Consider the following 20,628-nt stretch of genomic DNA (forward strand, 5'->3'; position numbering starts at 1 on the left):
CAGCCCAAACAGACTCTGCCAGGAGCAGAGGTGAGGTGGAAAAGCAGGCCAAAATGAGGGAAGGGAAACCACTGACTTACCTCAGCCCTTGGCCTGCCGTCGCTGTGGGCTTCTGACCGGAATGGCAGGGCTTAAGAGCTAGGCCATGCTGCAGTGGCGGGGAGTTCCGCTGGTGCAGCAATGTCTTCAATGATGGGGTGGCATTTCCAGTGCCTACGATCAGCTCCAGGGCTGCTCGTTGAGTGAAGTTTTGGTCACGTCAGAGCCAGTTCCTGACCTAGAGCCCAGGAGAACCTCTGATGAGGACAGGGACTGAATAATGCTCTCCACCAACTGTTCTTGGTGTGAAATTATGCTAGGAGAGGGAGTCATCGCCCCCAAGGTCCTCTCCCCCCTTAAAAAACTCCCCTTTGCATCTGTTTGCTGTTATCTGCTGGCTTCTCTCTCAGCTGCCAGGGTTTCCCGCCCTCTCCTTTGGTCAGCCAAGGAAGGAAGTGGATCTGGGAAAGACAGGCAGGTGGATCCCGCAGTGCCATATGGTGTTTTATTTCCACAAAGGATCAAGCCTATCTGTGGATCTGAGCCAGATTGAGCCTCCATGTAGAGTGGCACTCTATCTGACGCTGCTGGGCCAAAGGTGTGAGGCCATGGAATGACCTCGGGAAATTGCTTGGCACTCGGGAGGAGGGGAAGATTTGGGTCCTGCCTGTCATTGTGGCCGGCAATTTTGTTGTTGTCATGGATGTCTTTGGGGAGAACACCACTCACGAGCCTCCAATTAAAGCACAAATGGGCTGGTTCCCTTTGAATTTATTATCCCATTAAGTAGTGGAAATGCAAAGAGGTGGTGGCAGAAACATGGACCATTTACTCTCTTCTCTTTCTTTAGTTTTACAATCACTTTTGGCTACTTCCTTTAAAACATACACACAAGCCATTAAGTGTGCAGCTGAGGGCCTCTCACACTACACAACTCTGCCCCTGAGCAGCTTTGATGCTCTTTTTTGGGCAAAAGGGGAGATGAAGTAGCAGACAGACTGAGCACCTGCTAACCACACACACACAATGTGTTTTTTTTGGGGGGGGGGCAGATTTGCATCTCACCAGGAGGCAGAGAAAGAATCAAACTGGCAAGGAGATACTATTTCTGACCCTTTTATAATGCTTCAGGATATATATATTTTTTGGAGATCCTTAACAAAAAGCAGCCTAAGAAGACTCCTACAGCAGCTGGATCCGGCCAGAGTGTGGGCCCATCTAGTCCAGCATCTTGTTCTCACAGGTGCCCCAAATGGACTCCCCTCAAGCAGTCCAGAGAAGATCCAGTTTGAGCTTCATGGCTTTTGCTCCCAAGCTATAGGACATCTCTGTCAGGTGGTCACAACCAGAGAGACAAATACCTCCACTTCCAATGTTTGAACAATGGAACAAGATATGTGTGCGTCAGTTTTCAGTCTGTCAAGATACCCGTTGTTTTCCCAAGAACCCCCAATATTGCCAGCCAAAGCCCGGTGCAAAATACACAAGAGCCAGTGTGGGGTAGTGGTTAAGAGCGATAGACTCGTAATCTGGGGAACCGGGTTCGATTCCCCGCTCCTCCTCATGCAGCTGCTGGGTGACCTTGGGCTAGTCACACTTCTCTGAAGTCTCTCAGCCTCACTCACCTCACAGAGTGTTTGTTGTGGGGGAGGAAGGGAAAGGAGAATGTTAGCCGCTTTGAGACTCCTTCGGGTAGTGATAAAGCGGGATATCAAATCCAAATCCACAAGCTTAAGCCTAAATAATTATGCTCTCCATCCCTTCTCACAAAACCTTTCTCCTGTTTTTCAGAAAATGGAACAAGAAAATAGAAGACGTTCAGGGAACAACAATTACGGTCAACAAAAAGGATACACAGCGATTAGAGAGAAGAGGTTCTTCTGTCCTCTTAAATTATGCCGTTTGGTATTTATCCCCAAACATCTCTCCCTAAAAGCCAGTGGGCGGTGGCGGGGGCAATTTGCCATCTGCAACACTAACACATGCCAGGAAATCACTCTGTCTTTCATATAGAAGTCATATCTGTCTTAATTCACAGAAACAGCTCTCAGGGGTCTGGTCAGTTTTTCTAATAAGGCTTAAGTGTGGCCCCATTGCTCAACTGGAGTCTCATCCTTTGCCCACGGTATTTTGGCAATTATTAGAGATAAGCAGCTTCCAGTAAGAAGCTTGCAAGTTGCTCGTTAAGAAAGTTAGCTGGTCTGTTTTATTTCTACATTTATATCCCGCTTTCCCCCACAATGAGACCAAGGCGGCATACATGGTCTGGAATTTCCTCTCTCCTTTTTACCCTCACCTACAATCCTGCAAAGAGCTGCGGGTGGCGCTGTGGGTTAAACCACAGAGCCTAGGACTTGCCGATCAGAAGGTCGGCAGTTCGAATCCCTGCGACGGGGTGAGCTCCCGTTGCTCGGTCCCTGCTCCTGCCAACCTAGCAGTTCAAAAGCACGTCCAAGTGCAAGTAGATAAATAGGTACCACTCTGGCGGGAAGGTACACAGTGTTTCCATGCACTGCTCTGGTTCGCCAGAAGTGGCTTAGTCATGCTGGCCACATGACCCGGAAGCTGTACGCCGGCTCCCTCGGACAATAAAGCGAAATGAGTGCCGCAACCCCAGAGTCGGCCACGACTGGCCCTAATGGTCAGGGGTCCCTTTATCTTTACAATCCTGCAAAGTAGGCAGGGCTGAGAGGCAGTGGCAGGCCCAGGGGAAAAGGTGGGGAGTTACTACAAGTGGGGTGCGTAAAAGGGGAGACCAAGAGAAGGACCACTACCCCAGTTCCACTTGCAGCCATTTCCTGCCAGAATTTGACTTCCCAACTTGGGCTTTTATTAAACGCTAGCACTAAATCAAGCAGCAAGTACTAGGAGGAGAACGGCTTTTAATTTGTTCAATACTTATTGACGCAGCAGAGGCTGATGGCCTGGCTTCCCTTTAATGGGAGTTTTCTTAAGAGGTGCTTGTAAAGAGCTCCCTCCCCTGACTGCCTAATTGAGACCTTTCAGACTCCAGCCTCTAATTGCCCATATAAATCCTTGGGAGCAAGCAGAGGCAGCCTTAATCTCACAAGTGGAAGAATTAAAACAAGTCACCTTTAATCTCCCCACGACAGCAGGAAAACAGAAGATGCATTCTCAGTGCTGGTCATCCATCCCTATAATCTCGTAATCTGCAACTAATATGTGGAACACCCCCCAAAATTGCTTTGAAAATCAGGACTGCATGTTGCAAAACAAAAAAGCCCTACAGCAGCCTCAGCTGCGATGACAGAATCGGATTCTTGATGGACAAGCAAGACAGTGACCGCAGAGGGTTGAGTGAATGCCCTGATGGTTCAGGTATGTGCAGAAGAGGAACAAGCCAACTGGGCGCCTGGGGCAGCGCCCAGGGGTGGGGCTAGCTGCCCGCGGGGTCAGGGTCAGCCAGGGCAGGACACTCCGTGGGGCCTCTGAGGAGTCTGCCTGCCTCCTCCCACCCAGCCACCCTACAGCTGAGGGGGAGGCAGAAGGCGGACCATTTGAGCAGTGCGGAGCCTGTGCGCGCCAAAGTCACCGCGTCTCTCCCAGGAGAGACGCATGGCTTGGGTGCACTGCAGGCCCCGTGGTGAGTGCAGCCTGGCATTTTGTCACCCCCCTCAGTGGTGTCACCCGGGGCGTCCCGCCTCCACCGCACCCCCCTTGCTCCACCGCTGGGTATGTGGCCTAAGATCCAGGGACAACGGAGAATTGCTTGCATGAGCAAGCCCACTCCACAAATGTGTGTCCTGAAATATAGTGCTGCATGACCAGGCAGAAGTTCAGCAGGTTCAGCTTTCCCAAGTCACTTCCTATACATACAGCTAGTGCAGGGGTCAGCAACCTAAGGCCCCTGGGCCAGAAGCGGCCTGCAGAGGTCGTTTGACTGGCCCACGAGCCATCACCGAACTGAGCTGCCTGCTCGCTTGCACGCTGCGCTAAACTGGCGCAGCGCAGCACAGGGACTCACTTCCGCAGTGCCGAAAATCGCATCTGCGCCTGTGAAGGTGCCAAAAATCATGGGTGTGCGCACAATCCAGCCCATGGAGGGATTTCTGCGGGACCGATCCCTTCCAGGCAAGATAAACCTTGCTGACCCCTGAGCTAGTGATCTTAGTGATTAGGAATAACATGAAGGCTGGTGCAGGAGGTGATTCAGAACACTTGGCTTTTCAGAAGCTGGAAATTGATACTGGGCTTACACATCCTGTGTTCGCTTGTAACTCAGGCTTTAATGCTACCTACAGTGAACATAGTGGGATTTTTTTCTGAGCAAACATGCACAGGATTGGACCACCAGCCTCCAATGCACCTGTTCTCTCCCCTCTGTCATCAAGCAGCCTTGGGCCAAATGGAACCTGGGATCAGTGGTGTGTTCAGCGTTCAATGAGATTTAGGATTGCAGACCATAAACTTCATTCCTATGGCCAGCACTCTGCAAGGCTTCTATTCAACTCAAGGCTAATTATTGTGAATGTTCAGTCAAACGGAGAACCAATAAAGTTCACTGCTTGCCCCCCAAGACAAAGGGCAGCAGACCCTACACATATTTGGCTGATAAAACTAAAGGACAGACTTTTCCCTTTTGCTTCTGGGTGATTTAGAGCTCTTGTAGGCTTCTAACCTGTGGAGCATCTGGTTGGTCATTGAGCAAACAGGACCCTGCGCTTGATGGGCTCCCTTTGGTCTGATCCAGCAAACCAGGCTCTTCCTCCTTGGGTTCTTCTTGGAGGTGGGATGCCTTTGAATACCAGCTGCCGGGGAATTTCAAGGAGTGGGGAGCACTGCCGTTGCACTCAGGTCTTGCCTGTGGGCTTTTTACTGGGAACAGGGTGTTGGGCCAGAAGGAGATTGGGGGCCTTTGCCCTGATCTTTTAGCAGCCCCTGTACTGCTCATCTCCTCCTACCACTTCCCCACATAAACTGTCCCATCACTGCCTTCTCCCTAAAGTGCAGACTCTGCTAGGTGCTCCCGCTTCCGACTTTTTTACAGGACCAGACAAGTGGGGTAAAGCCCAAGGGAAAGCATTATTGGTTCCACAAGTGCCTCGTTAGTTCCTCTCTTAAACAGGAGATTTTAACAGTTAATTGCATCAAGTATGGATTGGTCAATTTACTACCCTCCACTCACTGTAGGGGGTGGGGAGATAAGAGAAAATATTTTTAATCTTTTTCCATGGCTTGTCTCTTCTATTTTTCTCCATAGTTCTGGACAGCCCTGGTATCTGGCCTCGAAGGAAGGAAGGAAGGAAGGAAGGAAGGAAGGAAGGGGGGGAGGGTTAGGGCAGCTCAACAGTCTTTTCTTCAAAACATGAAGAGGACATAGGAGGACATACATGAGGCTGGGTACATGACTGTTAGCAGCCTTTACAGCTTGGGTAAATGCGATTGGAATGATCAGTTTCTGGAGTTCAAAGGCTTTATTCATGCAGAAGTATTTATAGGAAGAGTAGAGATGAAAAAGAGAATAGCAGGCATCTTCTTGTCTGGTGAGAATGGCCCAGCTTTTAGGGGTAGAGTTAACCTAGAAAAAGAAGCTACAAGCAAGTGCTGGCTAGATTGCTACACAGACAGTGCCCTCATGTGGTTTAAAGTAACACATGCATTAATTAGAAACTCAATACAGTAGAAGGAAATGCATTTGCTTTTCTCCAACAGTGACCACTTCCAGAGTCTGGCCTGACCGCCTAATCCTTGGAGGCCATAAAAGGAGAGGGAAAGATTCAGAAGTCTCTTGAGAAAAGAAATAAATATTTCATAAACGTTTTGTGATGCAGTTTCACATCCATGCAGTAAAAGAAGAGGAAATATATCAAAAATCCTCTTCTAAGGCCAGAGACTGCTGTTCTTCTCCTGCCTTGTCTAAGGCACAGCAGGATTTCAGCTTCCCAAAACCAATTGTAAATAAGAATCTTCAATAAGTTTCCCCAGCCACTTTAGGGAATATATTCCATCCAATCATTGTGAATTGGGACAGGGGAGCAGGGGTCTTCAATTATTTGTTAGATCTGTGATTTTAGGGGATTGCAATCGTTTCAGGGGAAGGGATGGAGGTTTCCCCTAAAACTGCTTAAAGCTGTTGCTTCTTCAGAGCTGACAGAGCAGAGCTCTTGCCATGATTGCTGTGCTCCCTACACAGAACGAGGCTGTAGCTGTGAATCATTTGAAGGGCATCTAAGGGAAGAAGCTGCTATGACCAATGGACCTCAACTCATTTGTCCCTGAGGCCACACCCAGTCTTTTAAAGTGAAGCCGCCTCAATGACCCCTTTCCCCCCTCCGAAAATGTACCAGTTCCCTGACCCTACTGCTACTGGTGGGGAATCAGACTAATTGGGTCCCTCTTACTCTGCAACCACTGCACTCCCAACACTTGTTTGTGTAGTCGCTTACATATGGCACCAGCCATAAGCCACCTCTATCCTCTCCAGTTACTTGAGAATTAATGTACCTGGGTGCATCTTCCCTAAAACCAGCATCTATCCGATTTGAAAACGACCATGCTCCGCCCACTGGGTAGGACAGAAGGCAACTTGGAGACACATCCAGCCACCCTGATGTGGATGACGATGTGCCAATGGAATTGGAAATAGTGGAGGAAGAGGTTGAGAAACACCAACTTGCTGTGTGTACAGAACCAGAGAATCTTCCTAGCTGGGAAGCAAACAGCCCTGACAGGAGAGGAGGAAAACAGGCTGCTCTTGTGCCCCAAGTCTGCCACTTGGCTCATGTGGCTGGATGAAAAATGTTCTGGCCCCAGCAGAGACTGAGGTGACCCAGCCCACTTCAGCATGCTCAGGGAAGAAGGGGAAGAGACTTCTCTACTCCACAATCCCTTGCATCAGCTGCAACTCAGCTCTCTCACTGCTTGCCCAGAGGCGGGGACCGTTCTCCCCTGAAAATTCAGATTTCTTTGCCTCTTCTAGAAACCTGGGAGGAGGGAGAGGAAAGCGGATGAAAGAGCAAAGGAGCATTCCAGGCACAGGCTTGGGAGAAACGTGTTCTCACTTTATTTAAAAAATGTATATTTATTATTACAAAGCTTTGCACTGCACCATTTATTTAACCCTTGTCTTCTCCCACCTCCCTCCACCCCCCCAGAAATTGAAACCCCGCCTGGCAAGCTCTGTGACACATGCTGTGGGCACAACACGCCCCACTATTGAAGTGCAGGGTTTGTATTCCTTATATTACAACGTTAACATTCAGTAGAAAAAATGCTGGGCTTCCTTTATGTTCCCCATATAAATGTGAGCAATCCCGCCACATATATTTATATATATATATATACTTAAAAAACAAACATATACCCTTCTTTGTGTTGTTCTGTAAAAAGCAGACATTACCAAAATGGTACTGAAATCCGTTTCCTGATAAGACCAAAGGTGCCCTGCGACCTCTCGGCTTACACCGCTTGTCCAACGGTCCCCAAAGAGGCAGAGTCCTAGTGAGGTTGCCAGCTGTCTCTCCCGCCTGGTCCTTTTAAGACAACACCGAGATAAAATAAGCCACGGTTTTGCTTAAAGTAACGAAGGAGGCAAGACCATTGTGGTGGCCCGTCCAGTCTCTGCTGCTTAGCCAGCCAGCCAGCCAAATGCTGCTGCTGCTGCCTCCTGTAAAAGCCGTCCATTTAAAGAGGGGGAAATGAGTGAGGAGGTGCCGAGGGATTTAAGTGCAGATTCGGCTTGGGGGTGACAGTGGTGAGCTTTCGGCTGCCCCGTAAGTTAAAGGCAACAGCAGAGGCAGCAGCACTGAAGGTGGTAATGGCTGGTGGCTGGCTGGCTGTGATGCTGGAAAGAGAAGCCAGAGGGAGGGGAGGGGAGGGGAAGGGAGGACGGAGCCCCCCGCCCAGCACCCCTCAGACATCCATGTAGTCATCCTCTTCATCAGAGTCACTCTCCAGCGAAGACTCTTGGCTTGAGGTTTCTACAATCTCCAGCGCTGGCTGGCAAAGGGTCTCCTTCTTCACATTCGCCGCAGACTGGGCTGAAAGGATAGCAGACTGGCCCAGACAAAGGGAAGAGGGTTTTTTTATTTTTAAAAATTCTGAAGATCTGCTATTCCCCCAAAGCATTTCCCTCCACCCCACCTGGGCTTGCTTTAATCATCTTGAAAACCTGCAGTGCTTCCAATACAAGCAATGGGTGGGAGGGAGACTACGGAGATTTCTTAACCAGGTTATCCTAGATTAACATGGCAACACTCCAGGCTGAAGGAGGGAGGGAGGGAGGGAAGTCTTTCTGCCCCCGCCCAGTCCTTCCACCAAGGCAGTTTGCAAAAGGGTTATCGCAGGTGCCACCTCCCCCCAAACTCTGCCTGCCTGTTCAGCCAGACAGTTTGTCCCTTATTCCCAACATGACCAAAGAGAGGATGGACCATGCTTTGGCTGGGGAACAGAAGGAGCACACCTCCAAGGTGAAGAAGTCAGGACTCAGCAAGTCTGGATGAGGCCCTCCTTGGGGTGTTGGAATTGCTAAAGTCCTGCTTCCTCAACGGCAGCTGGCTGGCCTCTGGAAGAACAGGGGGCTGGACCAAGTAGGCCCTCTTTGACCTGAAGGCTGTTCCTATGTTTTACAAACAGAAGATGGGTTCCTTAAGCCCACCTGAGAACCCAGGGGGGAGAGAGGCAAAGAGGGCACAGAGAACTCTTGTCTGCAGCTGCCTGGACAGCCTCCTCCACTGCCACCCCAGTCTGTGCACACAAATTCTCTCTGCCAAATTCAAAGCATGACTGGGGCCCCAATGACATTCCCTGCCCCAAACCCTGGTAAGTACCTTTAGCTTCTGCTTGGTTTCTTCCGAAATGCTGCCCTTGGGGGAGAGGAGGGTGGGCGTTGGGGGGGTGACGGTGATCTCAGGTGGGAACTTGGTGACGGACGAGGGGATGAAGAGCTTGGGCATGCTGGGAAACACGCGGGTCTTGATGCGGCTGGCGTCGGCCTTGCTCCCCGCGGAGGGCTGTGGCGTTTCGGAGCAGAGGTGGGCCTTGGAGCTGGAGGCTGAGAGGAGGAAATGTCAGCTCGGAAGAGGGTCTTTGAGCGAACAAGCATGTCATAATAAAAGAACGTTTGCACCAGAGCAGAACCAGCAGCAGGCTGGGCTTGAGCCTTGGGCTCTTTCCTCTGTAAGTGACTAGGAAGAAAATGAGCTTCCTGCCTCCCCCCAGGAGAGGGTTACTCACCGTACCCTGAATGGGCTCCTGCTTGAAGAAGAGCCACCACTGACTGCTGCCTGGGGCAATACCTTCAGATTTAGCCACCACCCTCCTACCCTTCTCTGTGGCAATGGAGGGCACCCCAGGGAGGAACTCACTGAAAATTACAGATTGCCAAAAGATCGCCCTACACTTGAGTAACATGGGAAGCTGCCTCTGGTCCACCTGGCTCAGTATTGCCTTGCCTGGAGATGCCACTAAGGGCTTCCGCATGCTCCGCTGCCACTGAGCTCCTAGGAATTTGCCCTCCTACCTGCCAAAATGCTATCTGTTCTCAGAGAGGCTTTCCTGCCTGCTTGCCCATGCATATTTTCATACTGTACTTCTCTGTTCTATCCAAGTCACCTTCTCCAAGCTCCCCAAAGGCTTCACTGGGCATCCCTTACCTCGGCCGCAGACCTGCCCTCCTCCAACGCTGGTGCTGGTCACAGGCTCCAGCTCCACTTGCCAGGGCATCAGATTGGACGAGGGGGCCACCGTCGCCATCTTCATCTGCTGGCAGAGGTGGGATTCTTGCTGCTGCAAGCCTGCTCCTTCCAGAGGCCGGTCTAGCTTGCCTTCTTCTTCCTCCTCCTCCTCTGCATAAACAAGATGAGCAAAGATGACTCAATAGAAATGGGAATTATGGAGAATGCCACAATGTTCATGCCATGTGGGACTTCATGGGGCTTCATTGTGAGGACTTCATGCAGAATACTTAAAAGTGGGCATGTGCTTGACTCCAGGTGTGGTGTACAGCAACATATGATTAACAGTACAACCCAATACTCAAAAGAAAGTCCCACTGAGTTCAGTGAGGGTCATATGATTGCCAGTTTAATGCAGCAAAGCCACAAGGACGTGGCTTTTCAGGCAGCTGCAAGAGACACTCTCCTGGCAAAGGGCAGCCCAACGGAGAGAAGGTGGCTGGGTTGCTGGTGTGTGCTCAGAGTAGGGAACCAGACATATTTATGACCACTCTCACCCCCATCTTGCACTCAGTACGAAAGGGCATAGCAAGAGCACGGCTGCAGCAGCTGGCTCAAGCCAAAGGAGGCCCAGCATCTAATTAGATGCTCCAATGGGGGGAAGAAACCCACAAGCAATTCCCAGCAACTGGCACAGCAAAGACCCAGGAAGTTTCCACATGGAGGGCAGCTTTTGCCAAGGCCCAACACGTCAATCATGTAAGACCTGGGGAGGGTGTTGAATAAGTAACAGAGGTGACGAGTGAAGCCTTCTGCACCAGAAACCTTCTGGGTTAGCCAGGTGCCCCCCCTTCATGGATCACTGCCTTGCCGTGGCGAAGGGGCTTGAAGAACTCAGAGAAGCTATGAACTATGCCGAGCAGGGCACCCAAGATGAACAGGTCATAGTGGAGAGTTTTGACCAAACGTGATCCACCTGGAGCAGGAACCGGCAAACCACTCCAGTATCCCTGGCAAGAAAACTCCATGGACAAAGACAACAGGCATATAAAAGTTATGACGGATGACAAAACCTTGATGGCAGAAAGTGAGGAGGAATTAAAAAACCTTTTATTGAGGGTGAAAGAGGAGAGCGCAAAATATGGTCTGAAGCTCAACATAAAAAAACGAAGATCATGGCCACTGGTCCCATCACCTCCTGGCAAATAGAAGGGGAAGAAATGGAAGCAGTGAGAGATTTTACTTTCTTGGGCTCCATGATCACTGCAGATGGTGACAGCAGCTACGAAATTAAGAGACGCCTGCTTCTTGGGAGGAAAGCAATGACAAACCTAGACAGCATTTTAAAAAGTAGAGACATCACCTTGCCAACAAAGGTCCGTATAGTAAAAGCTATGGTTTTCCCAGTAGTGATGTATGGAAGTGAAAGCTGGACCATAAAGAAGGCTGATCGCCGAAGAATTGACGCTTTTGAATTATGGTGCTGGAGGAGACTCTTGAGAGTCCCATGGACTGCAAGAAGATCAAACGCATCCATTCTTAAGGAAATCAGCCCTGAGTGCTCACTGGAAGGACAGATCCTGAAGCTGAGGCTCCAATACTTTGGCCACCTCATGAGAAGAGAAGACTCCCTGGAAAAGACCCTGATGTTGGGAAAGATGGAGGGCACAAGGAGAAGGGGACGACAGAGGACGAGATGGTTAGACAGTGTTCTCGAAGCTACAAACATGAATCTGACCAAACTGCGGGTGGCAGTGGAAGACAGAAGTGCCTGGCGTGCTCTGGTCCAGGGTGTCACGAAGAGTCGGACATGACTGAACGACTAAACAACAACAAGCCAGGCCCCCAGCAAAGGTCTGCCCACCCACAGCTTCCCAGATTGTAGGGTATGCAGACAAGACATCAACAGGAGGTCCCCTTTGGCCAGGTTGCATGTGAGGTTGCAAGTGGCTCCCCTTCTCCCTTCTGAAAGCTGCAGCGGCAGCTCTGTTGCCTAATGTAGGCTGGCTGCGGGGGGCTTATCTCGCTAAATATTTACTGAGCCGGACTGGAATGCCTGCCACTCAGCCAGATCTGTCCGGCTTCGATTGAGCACAGGCCCTACCTGAATGCAGCTGCCTTCACAGTGAGACACAGGCTCTCCTTTCTAATCAATGGAGAAGAAAAGGGAAGCACATCAAGTGGGCTGGCTGGCGGCCTCCTCTGCTGCATCAAGGGACAAGGTCCTATGTCAATTGCCACTTCCTCTTTGGCGGACACTTGCTAATGGCTGTCTGTGGAGAGAGGTTTGGGGGCTCCCCTGCGGCTGAAGAGGATAAAGATGATATAACACACACCCTGCCTCTGCTTTTAAGCCATGTGTTCATTTTCGTAACGTTCCACATTCCCTCCAATGAGAGGACACAACAGCTGCTTCTGACTTGGCTTTGGTTTGCTTCTGCTAGTCCCAAGTATCTATCGACACATATCTGCATCTGAAAGCAGAGGCAGTTGGGAGCCCAGCTCTTTAGGACTTAGGCAGGACATGAGGTCCTCCTCTCTTTGAAGGGCAGCTGGTCAGAATCAGGCCCAGCCTTCCAACTGCCTCAGGAAGAGGGGCCACAACCCAGATTAGCTCTCCTTCCCAGTGGCGTAGCGTGGGGGGTGCAGGGGGGGCCGGCCGCACCGGGCGCAACATCTGGGGGTTAGGGGGCGCAAATCCACGGGATAGGGGGCACAAATTACTTCCCTTGCCCCGGGTGCTGACAACCCACGCTACGCCACTGCTCCTTCCACCAAGTGGGTCCTTGGTAGTCCAACTCAGGAAGGCTAGGCTGGCCCGCCCAGAGCAAACTGTGCCCTTAATTTCAGTGGGGCATTTATGGGGTGTGTGTAGACTGCAGCCCCAAGTCCACTCACCTCCAGTCACCATGACCCCAACTGAAATTAGCTCATTTAGAGAGGAATCAGAGACACATGGCAGCCGCCTTCATTTCAGCGAAGATGTGCTGTCCGGCCCTTTGTTCACACTGTAAGGAAGATGTTGGTCCTGGGCATCCCCAACTGCCTAGAGAACAGAACTGGCCTTCCTCACAGGGAGAACCATGTGCCAGATGAGAACTCCTTGAGATTTAGCTGGCAGTGCCTGCACAGCTGAAAGGGGAAGGGTGCTTCCTTTCATGAGGTTCTTCATAAGCAAAAGATGTCATTTCAATGGGGCCAATGTCGTTCTCAGAAACAGACACAACCCTCACCATTACGCTCTTAGACATGGGACTCGAGGGTGGGAGTTAAATGTCACGTGGGGACTGCTCCCAAGAAGAGATGCAGCAACATCCTCTCAACCTTGTATTTAACTGGAACTGAAACATCTGGCCCTATATGTTGCTGAACTACAACTCCCATCAGCCCCAGCAAGCATGGCCAGGGATGATGGGAGCTGTAGGTCAGCAACATCTGGAGGCACAAAGGATCTCTGCACCTCCTCTAGAGTAAGAGCACTGCTCTGTGAAGTATCCAATTCAGGTAAAAACGTGCAGGCCAGAATGCGGAGTCAACTCAAGGGCTGCCTTGCCTGAAACATTTCAGGAGGGGGAGGGGTCCCACTCCCACTGTTGGAACCTGGGCTATGAGATGCTGGGCTCTGCTACGACAATCTGAACACAAAACACACACTTCCTTCTCCTTGGGAGGTGGAGTCGAGGTCCCAGGAGTCTGAATCGGTGGAGGGAATTGAGGGGGGGGGGCGCTCTAGAGGAGATCAGAAGCTCGTTTTCTGATGTTGTACATTTTAATGCCAATTTTGCAAAATCCCTGGGGGAAAAATAATTCAAGTGCAGGGATATTCATAACCTCCACAGCAAAACAGACAACAGGGCAGAGATGTAAGTCATCTTCAAATGCCTAGCACTTCAGCTCAAGTACTGCTCTCGAAAAGAAAACCAGAGTTGTAACTACTGAGTGCATACACACACACAGAGCTGGCTTTTGAGATTTGAGGAATGGACCCCCAAAGCCCTCTGAGACTCAGCCTGAAGCAGCCCCCTTCGGCACAGCTGCGTGAGAGGGACAAGGCAGGCCAGACCTTCCTCCTTCTCCCAGCTTTTACCAAAGAAGAAACAGGCTGAAGAGAGACACCTCGGAGGTGCCAACAGCCCCCTCCACCTCTCCTTCCCAACCTGTTGCCAGGGAAACCCATCAGTACCCGCGGATGCTGAGAGCTGGTGCTTTGGGGTTCACGACTTCATTAGTTGGCGGTTCCTATTCTCACCAGCTCATCTTGCGCTTCATACATAACGCCCACAAACAGGGGACATCGTTTCAGCGAGCCCCTTCTCTCAAAAACAAAACTGCTGCAGAGCGGCGGTGGCAGCAGTAGCTCTTTGCTACCTTCAGGAAGGCAAGGCTTTAGCAACTGCAAAGCTCTCCCCACCCCCAAAAGGCTTCATGCTTTCAGCTCTCTGCCTGAAGGACACAAGGATCCAAATGCTCCCATCTCAGCCACTCACGGCTCATCACAGCCATGTGGCTACTACCAACTAGTCTGTCCCTTCCGGGGTTTTTGTTTCAGTGACTAAATTTTCAACCGTGTAAGGAGCAACCACACCCAGAACGTGGCTCAGGCAGGCAGGGATGCGGTTCCCTCAGTGCACCACATCAAGCGGGGGTCTGATCTGCCCCCCGCCCCACCAAGATAATGAGAAATCCTCAACTCCCCAAACCCTGCACGGGAGGATCTGCAGCTGATGTTTGCAGAAGAGAATTGGGCTGGGGTGCTGAGGGCCTTCTCAGTAGTGGCGCCCGCCCTGTGGAACGCCCTCCCATCAGATGTCAAAGCGATAAACAACTACCTGACATTCAGAAGACATCTGAAGGCAGCCCTGTTCAGGGAAGTTTTTAATATGTGACATTTTAGTGTATTTTTCATCTTTGCTGGAAGCCGCCCAGAGTGGCTGGGGAAACCGAGCCAGATGGGCGGGGTACAAATAATAAATTATAATTATAATTATTATTATTATTATTATTATTATTAGGCACTGCCTCATCGTCCCTCCTGAAGCTGGACCCAAAACATTCTAAATGGGTCCAGATGCCATCTCTGTATCCTTTGAACAATAGTGCATAGACACTGGGTGGAATTCAGGTTTTCAATTTCTTCTGGCTTTTAAATTTTTATGATTTGACTGCCAGCTTTGTGTTTTTATATTGTTGCAAACTGCTGCGATCCATCTTTACAGTAAGTATTTTTATAAATAAAAAACAAGCAAATTCTGGTGGGATTCTGTGCTGTGTTGTGACCTCACCTTCATTCTTTCGCCCGCAGCATTTCAACCCTTCCGTGCAAAGAGCCACACGGGAGCAAGGAAGGTGAGCTGTAGTTTGAGGAGCCAAGTCAAAAATAGCCCCCCCCCCCCCCGCCCAAGCCAGAAACCACAGAATGACGCTGGGATGCACAGATGCTTTGGGCAACTCTATGAAGCTTCTCTGCAAAGACGTAGCTCACCACAGGCCAGGCTGGAGACAACAGGGGCCTCTTCGACACTCTCTGCCCCGGTTTGCTCCTGGGGCGGCAGCAGTAGCAGCACGCTGGCAGAGGAGGAGGAGGAGGAAGACGAGGAGGAGGATGGGGGAGAAGCTGTCTTGGGCTTGGCCTGCAGGTCAGCTGCTGCTCTCAGGAGGGCCTCTGAAGCCAGGGAGTAGGCAGTCCCAGCGGGAGGCGTCAGAGAGGCGGGGGCGGCTGGGAAGCAGATCTCTTTGCTGTCCTTCGGGTGCTTTGGAGTAGTCGGTGCTTCCCCTGTAGCCTGGAGGAGGAGACAAGCAAAGGCCGTAAGGAAGGAGAGGGGGAAAGGCTGCTGCGGCAGCCAGCTCAGGGCAAGAGGAAAGACCTTCTCCACCCGGGAGCTCCAAATACCAAGAGGCTCTGGGGAAAGAAGCATCAATAGGGTCAAGGAATTAAAAATGAACTGTATCTTGATTTATAGTTTTACTGATTTTTAGCTGTATTGTATTGAGTTAGTTGTACACCACAGAGAGTCAACTCTAATTAAGTGGCAAAGAGTTATTTTTTTCAATAAAGCGCAAATTTCAAAGGGATATATTGCCTAGGAGCTGAACATCAGCATCACTTCGACAGCACTAAGCAGATTAACCAAGAAAAAAAAGCCACACACAAACTTTTCTCACACATTCTCTTCCCAACCCACCCACAAGCCCTAAGGTCAAAAACGGGTCAATACAGTGGTACCTCGGGTTACATACGCTTCAGGTTACATACGCTTCAGGTTACACACTCCGCTAACCCAGAAATAGTACCTCAGGTTAAGAACTTTGCTTCAGGATAAGAACAGAAATTGGGCTCCGGCAGCATGGTGGCAGCAGGAGGCCCCATTAGCTAAAGTGGTGCTTCAGGTTAAGAACAGTTTCAGGTTAAGTACGGACCTCCGGAACAAATTAAGTACTTAACCCGAGGTACCACTGTACTGCTAAATCTGGATTAGTCAAAGTTTCCAAGGTCAAGACAAAATGGATTATATTTTTCTTCAAAAGAGATACTGTACTTTGTTTAGGGGGGGGAAATGGCATTTGATACACCTCAGAAACAGAGGAAGAAGAGAAGGGCAGCTGGCTGAGGCAGGAGACATGGACTGCTGGTCCACATCTGGGTCAGTGAACCGGTGGTGGGAGGTTCCAAGTGCCCCCTTGCTGAAATGGGTCTGGAGGGCCAACTCTCCGTGGAGGTGTGGCACGGCTTCTCCTTCCAGCTGATGCCCAGAGACTTCTCGCTGGCCCAAGCTGCTTTCCTCCCCATCCCACCTCGTGCAGATAAAAACACCCTTCTTCTAGACAGTAACAGAAATGAAGCAAAACGCAAGAGGAGAGAAACGTTGGCTACCTACAGCTCCTCCAAGCATGCTAAGAACATGCAGCCTCAGCTCCGAGGGAGTCTCTCAGAAAGGCAAAACCCAGCCAGGAAAGACAAGGCCTGCAATTAGCAGAGGAGTCCTCCTCCCTCCCACCCGCTGCTAACGGGCATCTCCTAAGGCACAAGCGCATTGCAGGGGGTGGGGGTCAGAGACTGCAAAGCTGGAGCAGAGGCAGGCAAGGCTGCATGAGGAAAACGCCCTCTGCAGAGGCGGCATTATGGGACCCAGGCAGTCAAAACCTCAGTTCCTCCCCACTGCATCTGTACAAACCCAAGCACCTTGGCTTATTTACCGTATTTTTCACTCTATAAGACGCACCAGACCACAAGACGCACCTAGTTTTTGGAGGAGGAAAACAAGAAAAAAAATATTCTGAATCTCAGAAGCCAGAACAGCAAGAGGGATCACTGTGCAGTGAAAGCAGCGATCCCTCTTGCTGTTCTGGCTTCTGGGATAGCTGCGCAGCCTGCATTCACTCCATAAGACGCACACACATTTCCCCTTACTTTTTAGGAGGGAAAAAGTGAGTCTTATAGAGCTAAAAATACGGTATTTAAATTACCCTTTGAACACTTCACAAGCCAACTTACAATGACAAGGACAGAGGGTGGGAGGGATATGGAGGAGGCATCCCTCTGTGGCCCCAACTCACGAAGGTCACCGTGGAGGAAGCCTCATCCGTATTGCCCTCACCCTAATGGCTGCTGGTGGTGGTCCAGAGAGGGGAGCCTCAGGCACCGATCCCGATGCTCACACAGGGGGAGAGGGACCTTTAGAGAAGGCTGGGTTCAGTGGACTCGCTCCCAGGCAAGGGGGAAGAGGGGATTTCAGTCCAAGCGCAGTTTCCCTCTTCCCCCTTGGTGACATCGTTACTACAGGCGGTTCACAGAACAAAACGCAAGATAAAAACACAAGGAAAATAATCAAAACGAAACAACAAACCCCTCTTCCCACAGACCCATTTAAAGGGCTGTAGAATATTAATCAGCACAAGGCCTGTTTGAAGAGGAACGTTTTCGCCTGGCACCTAAAATATATATACAGTGGTACCTCAGGTTACAGATGCTTCAGGTTACAGACTCCGCTAACCCAGAAATAGTACCTCAGCTTAAGAACTTTGCTTCAGGATGAGAACAGAAATTGTGCGGCGGAAGCGGGAGACCCCATTAGCTAAAGTGGTACCTCAGCTTAAGAATAGTTTCAGGTTGAGAACGGACCTCCAGAACGAATTAAGTTCTTAACCCAAAGTACCACTGTAATGAATTGTGCCAGCTGAACCTCCCTGTGGAGGACATTCCACAAATGGGAGCCACTACATAAAAGGCCCATTTTTTGGCAAAAATGACTGGCAGAATCAGAGACCAGGGAGAAGAGACGGTGGAGGAAGATTGGAAGAAGTTTGAAGATTATTTACAGAAATATTATAAAATCAGTGAATGTTAGAATGACATCGGAGGGAGGTTAAAAGGTTTTTAGTAATAAGATGGTGGAGGAATATGGAAATTTAAAGGTTAAAAAGATCAAAATTAAAGGTTTTATATATAAAGATAAGGATTAAGTTAAGACAGAGGAAAGGGATTTGCTGATTAAATGTACAAATTGGAATACAGAGAGGGGAGGTGTGGGGAAGTCTAGGAAATAAGCAAATGTAAGAAATACAATGAAAAAGGAACTGTTTTTATTTGGTTTTTTTGTTTTTTTGTATTTTTCTTTGTTTTTTTCTATGTAAAACTTTCAATAAAATATTATAAAAAACAGAAGAAAAACAAACAAACCAGAAAAGGGCCATTTTTGTGATGACACTCTCCGGAACTTAAGTGAAGGAGGTACAAGAAGAAGGGAAGGGAGGAAGCAGACCCTGACCCATCTAACTTGGTGTCATCTCTACGCTGACTGGCAGCAATGGCTCACCAAGGTTTCAGGCAGGGCGTCTTTGCCAGGCCTAGCCAGAGATGCTGCTGGGGGTCTGAGTGGAGACCTTCTGCATGCAAAGCAGGTGTTCTGGCCCTGAGCTAGGGATGGTTGCCACCAGCTGCCTTCAGGGCTGTCAGAATCCACAAAGCCCAGCAGCACCAACAAGCCTGAAATGAGCTACTGGGACATCTTTAGGTGGGGAGCCTAACTAATTGCATTCACATAAGAGTAGCGATGTATGGAAGTGAGAGCTGGACCATAAAGAAGGCTGATCGCCAAAGAATTGATGCTTTTGAATTATGGTGCTGGAGGAGACTCTTGAGAGTCCCATGGACTGCAAGAAGATCAAACCTATCCATTCTTAAGGAAATCAATCCTGAGTGCTCACTGGAAGGACAGATCCTGAAGCTGAGGCTCCAATATTTTGGCCACCTCATGAGAAGAGAAGACTCCCTGGAAAAGACCCTGATGCTGGGAAAGATGGAGGGCACAAGGAGAAGGGGACGACAGAGGACGAGATGGCTGGACAGTGTTCTCGAAGCTACTAGCATGCGTTTGACCAAACTGCGGGAGGCAGTGGAAGACAGGAGTGCCTGGTGTGCTCTGGTCCAGGGGGTCATGAAGAGTCAGACTTGACTAAACAATTAAACAACAACAACAACAACAGCAACAACAAGCATCCCCAGTCGGTGGGGCTGCAGAGAGGAGTGTTTTCCTCTTGAGAGAATCACCAGCTTGCTTGTCCAGGAATATGAATGGCTTGTGAAAGGACGAGGGGGTTAATCAAGCCTATTCGCTTTAGCGGGCTGCTTCACACACTGACTGCTAACTTCCTCAATGCACGCTAGCAATTAACAACTGCAATGGTGTTATTTTTCAAACACGGCCGCCCCAAGAGGCACGGAGAACAAGGGGGCTAATTAGTGGGTTATGCTGGAACATTTGTACTTCAGGGCCTTTTGATTTTCTAATCAAGGAGATGGTATTCCACACAGATGGAACAATTAAAAGAAAAACAAAAGGCACCAAGGAAGAAAGCTGTTTGTAAGGTCCCGAGAATTTATGCTGAACACCGTCCCCCCCTCCCAGCTTTAGAGAGAAGAAGGGAAGGCAAAATTCCCCCTAATCAGGAGCCTGTCTAAAGCCTCCTTCTAAGGAGCAAGTCAGAGCTGAGAAAAGCAAAACAAAAGTGAAGAAAAACATCTCAACAAGCCTCACAAAACTTTACTGTTTGCTAAGCAGGTAGCGAAACTAAAAACAAAACTACAATATTCAATATGCAATAATTTTAACACATCTCATGGAATGAGTATGCTTATTTCAAGACAAGAGAATGAGAAATCTAGCCATGTGCCAAATGAGAAGAATCCTAGTGGCCAGATGAATTCAGCCTGGTGGACTCTGGGTTACTAAGGGTTACAAAGTTAGAAGGGGTCACCTTAGAGGCCACCCCCTGATTCAGGCAGGGATTGTCCCGCTGCAACATTCCAGATGGGTGACCAAACAAGCTTTGACTGAAATATTGTAGATCTCGCTAGGCTATTAACACTTGGGCAAAAAAAATGAGAGGCACAAATACAAGATGGGTGACATCTGGCTTGAAAGCAGTACATGTGAAAAGGATCTAGGAGTCTTGACATGAGCCAACAGTGTGACGCGGCAGCTAAAAAAGCCAATACAATTCTGGGCTGCATCAATAGGAGTATAACATCTAGATCAAGGGAAGTAATAGTGCCACTGTATTCTGCTCTGGTCAGACCTCACCTGGAGTACTGTGTCCAGTTCTGGGCACCACAGTTCAAGAAGGACACTGACAAACTGGAACGTGTCCAGAGGAGGGCAACCAAAATGGTCAAAGGCCTGGAAACGATGCCTTATGAGGAACGGCTAAGGGAGCTGGGCATGTTTAGCCTGGAGAAGAGGAGGTTAAGGGGTGATATGATAGCCATCTTCAAATATATAAAAGGATGTCACATAGAGGAAGGAGAAAGGTTGTTTTCTGCTGCTCCAGAGAAGCGGACACGGAGCAATGGATCCAAACTACAAGAAAGAAGATTCCACCTAAACATTAGGAAGAACTTCCTGACAGTAAGAGCTGTTCGACAGTGGAATTTGCTGCCAAGGAGTGTGGTGGAGTC

General features: G+C 49.7%; 2 protein-coding genes across 7 annotated transcripts in view; both read right to left on the reverse strand.

Annotated features, from left to right (window-relative positions):
• Positions 1–20,628, reverse strand: part of MED15 (mediator complex subunit 15) — a 141,382-nt gene that overhangs the window by 83,392 nt on the left and 37,362 nt on the right. The gene's annotated exons all lie outside the window — the stretch shown is intronic.
• Positions 7,037–20,628, reverse strand: part of CABIN1 (calcineurin binding protein 1) — a 63,304-nt gene continuing 49,712 nt past the window's right edge. For all 6 annotated transcript variants that reach the window (XM_083417508.1, XM_083417510.1, XM_083417506.1 and 3 more), the window contains exons 34-37: positions 15,157–15,454; positions 9,654–9,845; positions 8,829–9,052; positions 7,037–8,055 (exon numbers count right to left, since the gene is read on the reverse strand). In XM_083417508.1, coding sequence (XP_083273634.1) covers positions 7,912–8,055; positions 8,829–9,052; positions 9,654–9,845; positions 15,157–15,454 — 858 coding nt within the window. In that variant the 3' untranslated portion in view covers positions 7,037–7,911. The remainder of the gene's footprint in view (positions 8,056–8,828; positions 9,053–9,653; positions 9,846–15,156; positions 15,455–20,628) is intronic.

Source organism: Podarcis tiliguerta (assembly GCF_965153285.1).
Source record: "Podarcis tiliguerta genome assembly, chromosome: 16".
Lineage (NCBI taxonomy): Eukaryota > Metazoa > Chordata > Lepidosauria > Squamata > Lacertidae > Podarcis > Podarcis tiliguerta.